Source organism: Mugil cephalus, chromosome 23 (assembly GCF_022458985.1).
Source record: "Mugil cephalus isolate CIBA_MC_2020 chromosome 23, CIBA_Mcephalus_1.1, whole genome shotgun sequence".
In the NCBI taxonomy this organism is placed as follows: Eukaryota; Metazoa; Chordata; class Actinopteri; order Mugiliformes; family Mugilidae; genus Mugil; species Mugil cephalus.
The window spans coordinates 15,819,010-15,831,662 of NC_061792.1; the positions used below are offsets into that span (position 1 = coordinate 15,819,010).

Consider the following 12,653-nt stretch of genomic DNA (forward strand, 5'->3'; position numbering starts at 1 on the left):
TCAATAAATTGAACTTGTAATTTTAAACATGTTCAACATATTTAATATTTAATATCTAACGTGTGTCGTATTTAACTTAATATTCAATAATATTTATTAATTCATATTTAACAATAGATCTGATGGTTACATGTATCTACTATTTAAAATGAAACATACTATTTCATATTAAACATGTTTAACTCCAGCACTAACCTCATAAAATAAGATGTTTAATATTTACTGTTGAGTCTTTCATTATTTATTATTGATAGTATGTTACAGTGTGTAGTCGTAGGACAGACGAAGGTTTAATTCTAATGTGATATTTAACATGGAATTAACAGCAGATCTAATATTTAACGTGTTTAACATTTAATGTTTGAAGAAGCTTTTATTTGTCGTGTATCTGACGTCTGTTTGACATGAACTCAACATTCGTCTGGTTCTTCTCTTCAGTGTCGACGCGCCGTCGCTTTCATCCATTCACACTTAAACACAACCCCACATATGTCTATACAACACACACACACACAAACACACACAATAATAATAACTACTCCTTAAAACAGACCATTAGTGAATAATAATAATCATAATAATAATAACGAGCAGAGTGAGAACGTGTCTCTTTCAGGTCATCAGGATTCATCACAGAGAAAATAATACCACTTTATAAATTACAGTTAATAAATGACAGTTAATAAATTACAGTTAATAAATGTAATTTAATAAATTACAGTTAATAAATTAGTTATTAAATTACAGTTAACAATGACATTTAATAAATTACAGTTAATAAATTACAGTTAATAATGACATTTAATAAATTACAGTTAATAAATGTAATTTAATAAATTACAGTTAATAAATTACAGATAAAAAATACAGTTAAAAAAATACAGTTAATAAATTACAGATAAAAAATACAGTTAATAAATTACATTTAATAAATTGGAGTTAATAAATTACAGTTAATAAATGTAATTTAGTAAATTACAGTTAATAAATTACAGTTAATAAAAGTAATTTAATAAATTACAGTTAATAAATGTAATTTAGTAAATTACAGTTAATAAATGTAATTTAGTAAATTACAGTTAATAAATTACAGTTAATAAAAGTAATTTAATAAATTACAGTTAATAAATTACAGTTAATAAAAGCCCCTTCGTACCTGTAGAATAAAGGAGATTAAGGGATAAATGAGTGAGACTGGGGAACCTGGAGGATCCGATTATTGTTCCATAGATTCTAATTATTTCATCATGTTTCATAATATTTAAACAGTTTGATTTAATACATTTAATAAATAAAATAAAATCTAATTGATTTATTAAATCTATTAAATCAATTAGATTTAATTAGTTTAATAATGATGTTTGTGTCTGTTTGGATCTTAAAGTTTTGATTCTGGACTCTGGGGTCTCCTCTCTGTTCTATGTTCTCTGTTCTATGTTCTATGTTCTCTGTTCTATGTTCTCTGTTCTCTCTGTTCTTTCTGTTCTCTCTGTTCTTTCTGTTCTCTCTGTTCTTTCTGTTCTCTCTGTTCTATTTTCTATGTTCTCTCTGTTCTATGTTCTCTCTGTTCTTTCTGTTCTCTCTGTTCTATTTTCTATGTTCTCTCTGTTCTATGTTCTCTCTGTTCTTTCTGTTCTCTCTGTTCTTTCTGTTCTCTCTGTTCTATTTTCTATGTTCTCTCTGTTCTATGTTCTCTCTGTTCTCTCTGTTCTGTTCTCTCTGTTCTACGTTCTATGTTCTCTGTTCTCTCTGTTCTGTTCTCTCTGTTCTATGTTCTCTCTTTTCTATGTTCTCTCTGTTCTGTTCTCTCTGTTCTATGTTCTCTCTGCTCTCTCTGTTCTATGTTCTCTGTTCTCTCTGTTCTGCTCTCTCTGTTCTATGTTCTCTGTTCTCTCTGTTCTGTTCTCTCTTGGGTTCCTTGGTTCTCTCTGTTCTCTCTGGTTCTCTCTCGGTTCTCTCTGGTTCCCTGACCTCGGCCTGTGTGTCTGGTTCCAGATGAAGGTGGAGGGTCTGCAGGAGGACGGGGCGGTGGCCCCTCCCTCGGTGGCGGTGGCCCCTCCCTCGGTGGCGGAGCGCTGCATGTCCCGCCTCCTCAGTGCGGTGGAGAGTGAGCTGAGGGCCGGGCGAGAGAAGGGCGACCCCACGGAGAGAGAGCTCAGGGTGAAGCTGGAGGACGGAGAACTTTGGAGGAAGTTCCAGAGGGTCACGAACGAGATGATCGTCACCAAGAACGGACGGTCGGTCTTCATCATCTTCATCATCATCTTCATCTTCTTCATCATCATCATCTTCATCTTCTTCTTCATCATCATCTTCATCTTCTTCTTCATCATCTTCTTCATCTTCATCATCTTCATCATCTTCTTCATCTTCTTCATCATCATCTTCATCTTCTTCTTCATCATCATCTTCATCTTCTTCATCATCATCATCTTCATCTTCTTCTTCATCATCTTCTTCATCTTCATCATCTTCATCATCTTCTTCATCTTCTTCATCATCATCATCTTCATCATCTTCATCTTCATCTTCTTCATCATCTTCATCATCTTCATCTTCATCTTCTTCATCTTCTTCATCATCATCATCTTCATCATCACCATCATCATCATCTTCTTCATCATCTTCATCATCATCACCATCATCATCTTCATCATCATCATCTTCATCATCACCATCATCATCATCTTCTTCATCATCTTCATCATCATCACCATCATCATCTTCATCATCATCATCTTCATCTTCTTCATCTTCTTCATCTTCATCATCTTCTTCATCTTCTTCATCATCTTCTTCATCTTCATCTTCTTCATCTTCATCATCTTCATCTTCTTCATCATCTTCATCATCTTCATCATCTTCATCATCTTCATCATCTTCTTCATCTTCATCATCTTCATCTTCTTCATCTTCATCTTCATCTTCTTCATCATCTTCATCATCTTCATCATCTTCATCTTCATCATCTTCATCTTCTTCATCATCTTCATCATCTTCATCTTCTTCATCTTCATCTTCTTCATCATCTTCATCATCTTCATCATCTTCATCATCTTCATCATCATCTTCATCTTCATCTTCATCTTCTTCATCTTCATCATCTTCATCATCTTCATCATCATCATCATCTTCATCTTCATCATCTTCATCTTCATCTTCTTCATCATCTTCATCATCTTCTTCATCTTCATCATCTTCATCTTCTTCATCTTCATCTTCTTCATCATCATCTTCTTCATCATCTTCATCATCATCATCTTCATCTTCATCATCTTCATCATCTTCATCATCATCCATCATCTCACTTCATCATCTCTTCATCATCATCATCTCACTCATCTTCATCTTTACTTCTCACTCATCATCATCATCATCTTCATCATCATCCATCATCACTCATCATCATCATCATCTTCATCATCTTCATCATCACTTCATCATCTCATCCATCATCTTCATCATCATCATCATCCATCTTCATCATCATCTTCATCATCATCATCACTTCATCATCACATCATTCACTCATCCTCATCATCATCACCACCTTCTGCATACTGCATCTCGAGTCACAGCGTACATATACATGCACACTCACTCAATCATCATCACTATCTCCATATCAGCTTCATAGCTCACACTAATAAGTGCTCACTAGCATACCTCATAATCACTAGCTACCTATAAGTGCTCTAGCATACCTAATGAAGCCACTAGCATACCTAATGAAGTGGCCACTAGCGTACCTAATGAAGTGGCCACTAGCGTACCTAATGAAGTGGCTACTAGCGTACCTAATGATGTGGCTACTAGCATACCTAATGAAGTGGCTACTAGCGTACCTAATGAAGTGGCTACTAGCATACCTAATGAAGTGGCCACTAGCATACCTTATGAAGTGGCGGTAGCGTACCTAATAAAGAGGCCACTAGCGTACCTAATAAAGAGGCCACTAGCATACCTAATGAAGTGGCTACTAGCATACCTTCGAAGTGGTCCCAGCGTAGCTAAGTGTCCACTGCTGCTCCTCAGGCAGATAGCGTACCTAATAAAGTGACTCTGGCCAACCTAGCGTGTCTAATATGGTGGCCACTGCTAACCTAGCGTGACTTATAAAATGACCGTGTCTAAGCTAGTGTACCTAATAAAGTAGCTGTGACTAACCTAGCGTACCTACTAACGTGGCCGTGGCTAACCTAGCGTACCTACTAACGTGGCCGTGGCTAACCTAGCCCGCTAACCCCCCCAGGCGGATGTTCCCGGTGCTGAAGGTCAGTGTTTCGGGACTCGACCCCAGCTCCATGTACTCCTTCCTGCTGGACTTCGTCCCGGCCGATGGCTGCCGCTGGAAGTTCGTCAACGGGGAGTGGGTGACCGCTGGGCCCCGGGCCACAGAGGGCGGGACCTCTGAGGGGCGGGGCCCCGGCGGCGAGGGGCGGGGCCCCGGCGGCGAGGGGCGAGGCCCCGGCGGCGTCTACATCCACCCTGATTCTCCGAACTTTGGAGCCCACTGGATGAAGGCGGCGGTGACCTTCAACAAGGTCAAACTCACCAACAAGGTCAACGGGGGCGGACAGGTGAGTCACTCATTCATCAGTTCATCAGTTCACTCACTCATCGGTTCATTAGTTCACTCACTCATTCATCGGTTCATTCATTCATCGGTTCATTAGTTCACTCATTCATTAGTTCATTAGTTCACTCATTCATCGGTTCATTAGTTCACACATTCATCGGTTCATCAGTTCACTCATTCATCAGTTCATTAGTTCACTCACTCATTCATCGGTTCATAAGTTCACTTACTCATTAGTTCACTCATTCATTCATCGGTTCATCAGTTCACTCATTCATCGGTTCATCAGTTCACTCATTCATCGGTTCATTAGTTCACTCATTCATTGGTTCATTAGTTCATTGATTCATTAGTTCATTAGTTCATTAGTTCATTGATTCATTGGTTCATCAGTTCACTGATTCATTAGTTCATTAGTTCACTGATTCATTCATTGGTTCATTAGTTCATTCATTAGTTCATTAGTTCATTCATTCATCGGTTCATCAGTTCACTCATTCATCGATTCATCAGTTCATTCACTCATTCATCAGTTCACTCATTCATTGGTTCATCAGTTCACTCATTCATTAATTCATTAGTTCACTCATTCATTCATCAGTTCATTCATTGGTTCATTAGTTCACTCATTCATTGGTTCATTAGTTCATTCATTAGTTCATTAGTTCATTCATTCATCGGTTCATCAGTTCACTCATTCATCGGTTCATCAGTTCATTCACTCATTCATCAGTTCACTCATTCATTGGTTCATCAGTTCATTCATTCATTAATTCATTAGTTCACTCATTCATTCATCAGTTCATTCATTGGTTCATTAGTTCACTCATTCATCGGTTCATCAGTTCATTCACTCATTCATCAGTTCACTCATTCATCAGTTCACTCATTCATTAATTCATCAGTTCACTCATTCATTCATCGGTTCATTAGTTCATCATCAGTGTTTGTTCATTTCTTGTCTTCCTCGTGTGTTTTTTTTTCTGTTGTCTTCTTCTTCTTCTTCTTCTGTCCATTATCTGCCCCCCCCTCTCTCTCTGTAGTGGGCGAGAGACCACCTCCTCTAATTAACCACTTCACTTCCTCTCCTCTCTCACTTCACCTGCTCGCCCCCTCGTTACCACGGCAACGGGATAAACAGCCTCTTAATTGGCTGGCAGCAGTTTAACACACACACAAATTAACACACACATGGAGACACACACATTATTGTGTTATTGTATATTATTGCGTTGTTTTGTTATTGTGTGTTATTGTGAGTTGTTGTGTGTTATTATGTGTGTATTGTGTTGTTATTGTGTGTTGTGTTATATCATTGTGTGTTATTATTCTGTGTGTATTATGTGTATTGTTGTGTTACTGTGTGTTGTTGTGTGTTGTTGTTTACCTGAGCCTCGGTGCCGTAACCCTGCCCCCCCCCCCCCCCCCCCCCCCCCCCCCCCCCCTCCCTCCTCCTCCATAATGAAATAATTGCCCATCTCATCTGGACATTATGGTAATTATGTTTTTACCGAGAGCTTAATTTACCCATCATGCCTCGCAGAGACAAGGGGGGGAGGGGGGGGGAGGGTACACACACAGACAGACAAGGGGGGGGGGGATAGAGAGCGGGGGGTCAGATAGAGGAGGGGGGGGGGTCAGGTCTGAAAGCTGCAGCCTCTCAATCTGAATAGAAAACTGTTTGTTTATGTAGAGATGCTCTGATTGGTTAATTGGTCCTCGTTAGTGGAGGGGTGGGGGGGGGGTAGACAAAGATGGATCCTCTCCATGAGACAGGAGCAGAGGAGGACAGGAGGAGGACGGGAGGAGGACAGGAGGAGGACAGGAGGAGGACAGGAGGAGGTGTAAAGTGTCCCCTGTCTTCCAGATCATGCTCCACTCGCTCCATAAGTACGAGCCTCAGCTCCACATCGTGTGTGTCGGCTCTCGCCATCGTCTCGTGTCCAACGTGTCCTTCAAGGAGACGCAGTTCATCGCTGTCACCGCCTACCAGAACGAGGAGGTCAGGGGACGTCCCTCCGTGTCCTCACGTCTTCAGGAGGTACAGTCTGGTTCTGGGTCTCATCGTGTCTCTGTCCTCTCAGATCACAGCTCTGAAGATCAAATACAACCCGTTCGCTAAGGCCTTCCTGGACGCCAAGGACAGGTACAGCGCCTGCACCTAGCACCTAGCGCCTGTCAGCAGGATAACACAGGGAGCTAGCATTAGCAGCTGATGGTGGCGTTTCATTTCTCCCCCTCAGGAACCCAGGGGGGCGGGGTTTACCAGAGTCATCGGAGAGCTGCGTTGGGATACAGTCCTGTGAGTGGTCCAAGCTTTTACCTGAACCTGGGGGACATATTCTGATGCTGGTGGGGGGGGGGCATACAGACTCTGGGGGGGGTGGGGGGCACACAGACTGTGTGTGTGTGGGTGTGGGGGGGGGGGGGGGGGGTGGGGGGGGGGGGGGGGGGGGGGGTGTAAATCAGCTGTTGATCCTTGGTTTTAGGCTGAGCTTGTGTGTCTTAGGTTGGTCGCTGTGCTCGGCTGGAGGAGGCGGAGCTTTTCCTTATGGCAGAGGCCTCCCACTGCCATCCCATCATCATCATGGTTACAAGCACCACGGTTACCCAGGGAGACACACGCCGTACCCGGCCTACCTGCCGCACCGCTCCCACCCCTCAGGTAACTCCTCAGGTAACATCAGCTTGCTGTCCTGCAGACTCTCTCAGGAGGTCAGGTGACCCTGAGGTCAGGTGACTCTGGGGTCAGGTGACTCTGGGGTCAGGTGAGGTCAGGTGATGTCAGGTGACCCTGAGGTCAGGTGAGGTCAGGTGAGGTCAGGTGACTCTGAGGTCAGGTGACTCTGAGGTCAGGTGACTCTGAGGTCAGGTGAGGTCAGGTGACTCTGGGGTCAGGTGACCCTGAGGTCAGGTGAGGTCAGGTGACCCTGAGGTCAGGTGACTAACCTCCGTGTGTCTGTCTGAAGGTGTCCAGGTGTTGTCGGACGGATGGAACAGCTCCTCTCCTCGTCCGGCCTCCTCCTCTTCCTCCTCCACATCCCTCCCCCTGACATGCAACGTCTCTGTCTCCCAGGCCCCTCCTCCTCCTCCTCCTCCCCCTCCTCCTCCTCACAGCTCCAGGTGAGCCCCGCCTCCCTCTGAGGTGCGTTTACCTGGAACCAGGTGTAGTAAAGTTTATTTCCTGTGTCTTTTCAGTCAGTACCCCTGCCTCTGGACGGTTGGATGCACTGAGCTAAGTCCCTCCCACTCACCATGCGCCTCTCTTCATGGACCAATCAGCAGCGAGGGCCTCATGCAACCTCCCAGCCACGGTCGAGTGGGCGGTGCTAGTTGGCCTCCTAGCCACACCCACTCGTTCTGAGGATGTACTTCGCTAACTGTTTTTACTGGCTAAAAAAATTTATCCACAACGACATGCTGCTAACTGCTAACAGCTAATCATTAATGAATGCTCCAGTGTTAGCACTCATCAGCTACCAGAGGCTAGTGCAGCTGAATGTAAATAATAAAACGTAATGTGATGAGTGTTGATTTTGTGTTGTCATGGCGCCCCCTGGTGTCTGCTGACGGTAAAATATCCAAGTTAAAAAAACAAAGACGTGTCCAGTTTAGTCGTTTGTTGAGCTGCTGCATGTTTTTCACGTCAAAAGTATAAAAATAAAAATAAAAATCCTACAGCTTGTGTATTTTGTGCCTGGATGGAAGAGACTGTAAATGTGCTCTGTGTCAATAAAGGTTCAAAATAAATACAAAAATAACAATGAATGGTGAATAAAATACACTTTAATGTTTTTTAATTTAATCTATGGGGGGCGGAAGGCTTTTATTGTGACACGGCTTGTCCTTAAACTCTAGCGGAAGTTTGGCCGGAGCGACCCGGATGTTGTTGTGGCGTGCGTCAGTGAAACGTGTCCGGGTTCGCTGCTGAATGGGCTGAAACTTGATGGACTTATCTGGTTAATTCTCGGCTCTGAAGGTTCGTAGATGTTTGTGTTTAATCTTTGTGTTTCTCTAGTTGTTGTCGTTAGTCTTTACAGCCGCAGACCCGAGAGAAAACGAGTTTTATTTATCCCGAACTGTGACAGCGCGAATGCTAACCGGCTAGCCTGCTAGCTGTGTAAACCTTCACCGGTCCAGGAGATAAGAGATGGAACAAAACGTCTCTTTGCACTTTGTAATTAATGTCTGTTGTTCTTGGTCCCTGAAAGAAATAAACAACAAAGAAAAAAAGAAGAATGGACGCGTTTTAGATTCAAAACCAAGTTTGTTGAGAAAGTTTAGAAAACTTCTGTCTTTGTCCAGTTTCCAGAAAAGAAGAATTAAACTCAGTGTTTTATTCTGAGAATGAAAATAAACCCTGTTCATTATTATTATTATTATTATTATTATTATTATTATTGTGTTTATTTTATTATTATAACAGCTGTGGTGTCTGATTCCAGGTCCAAACAGCCACAGGATCAGCATCCATGGCTCACATCACCATCAACCAGTACCTGCAACAGGTGACCCCTGACCCCCTTCCCCTCCTCCCCTCCTCCTCCCCCAACTACGTCTGAAGCACCTGTGAGGTGGGTGGAGTAATTGTTGTTGTTGTCCTACAGGTGTACGAGGCCATCGACAACCGTGAGGGCTCCTTCTGCGCTGAGCTGCTCTCGTTCAAACACCCCCACGTCGCCAACCCCCGCCTCCAGGTGAGGCAAGCTCCGCCCACACAGGTACACACAGCTCTGCCAGCAGCGTCCTCACCTGTGTGTGTGTGTGTGTGTGTGTGTGTGTTACAGCTGGCCAGTCCAGAGGAGAAGTGTCAGCAGCTTCTGGAGCCACCGTACGATGAGATGGTCGCCGCCCACCTTAGGTAGGACGGACGGGAGGGGATAATGAGGTAGTCATGAGGTAACAGTAGAAATAACGAGGTAGTAATGAAGTAACAATAGAAATAGTGAGGTGATAATGAGGTAGTAATGAGGTAACAATAGAAATAATGAGGTAATAATGAGGTAGTAATGAGGTAACAATAGAAATAGTGATGTAATTAGGTAATAAAGAGGTGACATGTGGAATAATCAGGTAATAATGAGGTAGTAATGAGGAGTAAAACAAACACTTGTCCGTATCCTTATGTGATAATGAGGTAGTTACATGATGAGTAGGAATAATACGGAATAATGAGGTAGTGATGACATAATAATGAGGGAATAATGAAGAAACGCTGATGAAGTAATGAGGTAATATGAGGAATAATGAGGTAGTAAATGAGGTGTTAATGAGGTGATTGTGTTGTGTTACAGGTGTACGTACGCCGTATCCAATCATGACTTTGTTGAAGCCTACAAGTTCCAGACGATCGTTGTCCAATATCCTTCATGAAGTCAATGTTCCTTTCTCTAATACTAATACGAATTAATTAATTATTAATAACATCTCATGAGTCGCTGCCCTTGACTCCTCACGTCCTTCCTGAAGGCCTTCCAGTCCCATAAAGAGGAGAACTGGTGAGTGACGCTGGTGAGTGACGCCTGTATGAACGCGTTGCCTGTGAACGCACCGTCACTGATGTGCTGGCTTGTTGTTGCAGGGCGTTGCCGGTCATGTTCGCTGTCGCCCTGGATCTACGGACATTCGCCAACAGCGTGAGGAACCCAGTTTAATTCCTCCCCAATATTTAAATCCTGACAAATCCTTTATTGTTTGTATTTTATATGTTATTTTGTAAAAATAAACCATTCAAACGTTTAATTAATCTTAGAGCTGCTGTGGATTCATTTAGATTAATCACCATTAAATATCATTCATTTCATTTTGTCTTGGCTTGTCCTCTCGTCCCCTCGTCTCTTCGTATCCTTGTCTCCTTGTCCCCTCGTCGAGCAGTGCTAGCAGAATCTGTTCACGTATGCTCGGCTTGGTTAATGTGCTATTTGGAGCTGGAAAGAAAACTCCTTCCTGCAGAGTGTGATAAACTAGACAAACTAGACGTTCACGGTCATTCTGCTGCAGATGCTCCACTGGGTTCTAGTTGAGGATCATGTGATGGGTTAACGTGGGTCTTTGTGCTTTAACGGGTTTTTTTTCTGCGTTCAGGCTGAGCAGCAGCAGCAGGAGAAGGGTAAAGGTCAACCTGGAGAGATGCTGGAGAAAGCAGCCGAGCAGCTGATGAGCTGCTTCAGAGTTTGCGCCAGCGACAAGTCAGTAAATCAGCTGTTGATTCTTGAACGTGTCCAGACTGAACTCTTGCTAACGTTGACGTCTGTAGTCGGGCAGGCATCGAGGACTCCAAGAAGTGGGGGATGATGTTCCTGAGCAACCAGCTCTTCAAGATCTACTTCAAGGTCTGAACCCAAAGCTGGAAACGAAACTCTGGTCGTTGATTAATTATCGTGGATTAATTATCGTTATCGTTGCAGATCAATAAACTGCATCTGTGCAAACCTCTGATCAGAGCCATCGACAGCTCCAACCTGAAGAACGACTACAGCCCCGCCCAGAAGGTCACCTACAAGTACTACGTGGGCCGCAAGGCCATGTTCGACAGCGACTTCAAACCAGGTAATAACCAGGACAAAGGAGGTAATAATGAGGTAACAACCAGGCAGAACGAGGAATAATGAGGTAATAACCTGAGGAATGAGGAACATTGAGGTAATAACCAGGAGGAATGAGGTAATAACCTGAGGAATGAAGTAATAATGAGGAACTAGCCAGGCGGAACGAGGAATAATGGGGTAATAACCAGGACTAATGAGGTTTCTGAGCTTTCAGAGTCAACGTGAATTACTTGTGTTGTGGTTGTTCTGCAGCGGAGGAGTTCCTGTCTTACGCCTTCCACCACTGTCATCGTTCCAGTCAGAAGAACAAGAGGATGATCCTCATCTACCTGCTGCCTGTCAAGATGCTGCTGGTCAGAAACGCCTCTTGGTTCTGATTAGGTCCAGTAGAACGTGTTCTCCCAGACTGACCTGCTTCTGTTGCAGGGCCACATGCCGACTCATCAGCTCCTCAGGAAGTACGACCTCATGCAGTTCGCTGATGTCACCAAGGGTGTGAGGTAAGCAGGGGGCGGGGCATGACCACAGGAAGTGACATCATGTTCTCAGGGGGTCTGACAGGTGAATGTGTGTGTTCCAGCGAGGGGAACCTGCTGCTGCTGAACGAGGCTCTGTCCAAACATGAGACGTTCTTCATCCGCTGTGGGATCTTCCTCATCCTGGAGAAGCTCAAGATCATCACCTACAGGAACCTCTTCAAGAAAGTGTGAGTCACCTTCCCATGTTCTACCTTCCTACGTTCTACCTGCATTCTACCCTCTCACATTCTACTTGGGATCTACCATCTAATCTTTAACCTGGGTTACACCTTCTCATATTCTACCTGGTTCTACCTTCTCACGTTCTAACTGGGTTGTGCCATCTAATGTCCAACCTGAGTTCTACCTGGGTTCCACCCACTCATGTTTTACCTGGGTTCTACTATCAAATGTCCTAGACTGGTTCTACCTCCCCGCATTCTACATCAGTTCTACCCTCTCACGTTCTCCCTGTGTTCTCCGGTGTTTTGTAGTTGATGATGTTCCGTTGATGTTCCATCTGCAGGTACCTGCTGCTGAGAACCCACCAGCTGCCTCTGGACGCCTTCCTGGTGTCTCTGAGGATGATGCAGGTTGAGGACGTGGACGTGGACGAGGTTCAGTGTATTCTGGCCAACCTGATCTACATGGTGAGAAACCCTTAGAACCCTTTAGAACCCTTTAGAACCCTTAGGACCCTGAGGTGAGGTCTCACCTGTACTCAGACGATCTGACGCTCAACTCTTCTTCTTCTGTGTTTCCTGTCAGGGTCACATCAAAGGATACATCTCCCACCAGCACCAGAAGCTCGTGGTCAGTAAACAGAACCCGTTCCCTCCTCTGTCCTCTGTCTCCTAGACTACGTTACCCACAATACCCTGGGGTTGACGGGCCTTCCTGGAAACATTTTGTATTCACATTGATTCCTTTTTTTTTATTTGTGCTGTGAAAGATGTTGAATAAAACAGATGCTGTTTCGTAGAGCGTGGGTCTGATTGACTTTACATT

General features: G+C 43.8%; 2 protein-coding genes across 2 annotated transcripts; both read left to right on the forward strand.

Moving 5' to 3' along the window:
• Positions 1-1,936: 1,936 nt before the first annotated feature.
• Positions 1,937-8,281, forward strand: LOC125000689 (T-box transcription factor TBX19-like). The gene is made up of 8 exons (XM_047576310.1): positions 1,937-2,237; positions 4,253-4,580; positions 6,447-6,581; positions 6,664-6,725; positions 6,823-6,881; positions 7,089-7,244; positions 7,549-7,702; positions 7,778-8,281. The coding sequence occupies exons 1-8, from the start codon at positions 1,996-1,998 to the stop codon at positions 7,941-7,943; spliced, it is 1,302 nt and encodes a 433-aa protein (XP_047432266.1). The 5' UTR covers positions 1,937-1,995; the 3' UTR covers positions 7,944-8,281.
• Positions 8,282-8,425: 144 nt separating this feature from the next.
• pcid2 (PCI domain containing 2) lies at positions 8,426-12,626 on the forward strand. The gene is made up of 15 exons (XM_047576277.1): positions 8,426-8,558; positions 9,025-9,087; positions 9,187-9,276; positions 9,367-9,440; positions 9,874-9,939; positions 10,036-10,077; positions 10,161-10,215; positions 10,664-10,767; positions 10,836-10,911; positions 10,987-11,128; positions 11,380-11,480; positions 11,554-11,627; positions 11,708-11,833; positions 12,172-12,295; positions 12,414-12,626. The coding sequence occupies exons 2-15, from the start codon at positions 9,052-9,054 to the stop codon at positions 12,501-12,503; spliced, it is 1,200 nt and encodes a 399-aa protein (XP_047432233.1). The 5' UTR covers positions 8,426-8,558; positions 9,025-9,051; the 3' UTR covers positions 12,504-12,626.
• Positions 12,627-12,653: the final 27 nt, after the last annotated feature.

What these genes read in the sequence shown, in the direction of transcription:
- pcid2 (XM_047576277.1), top strand. Translation starts at nt 9,052, where the DNA reads ATGGCTCACATCACCATCAACCAGTACCTGCAACAG. An exon ending in ATGGTCGCCGCCCACCTTAG is followed by an intron (nt 9,441 to 9,873) that starts GTAGGACGGACG and finishes GTTGTGTTACAG; the next exon opens with GTGTACGTACGCCGTATCCA. An exon ending in TACGGACATTCGCCAACAGC is followed by an intron (nt 10,216 to 10,663) that starts GTGAGGAACCCA and finishes TTCTGCGTTCAG; the next exon opens with GCTGAGCAGCAGCAGCAGGA.
- LOC125000689 (XM_047576310.1), top strand. Translation starts at nt 1,996, where the DNA reads ATGAAGGTGGAGGGTCTGCAGGAGGACGGGGCGGTGGCCCCTCCCTCG. An exon ending in ATCGTCACCAAGAACGGACG is followed by an intron (nt 2,238 to 4,252) that starts GTCGGTCTTCAT and finishes TAACCCCCCCAG; the next exon opens with GCGGATGTTCCCGGTGCTGA. An exon ending in AGGTCAACGGGGGCGGACAG is followed by an intron (nt 4,581 to 6,446) that starts GTGAGTCACTCA and finishes CCTGTCTTCCAG; the next exon opens with ATCATGCTCCACTCGCTCCA.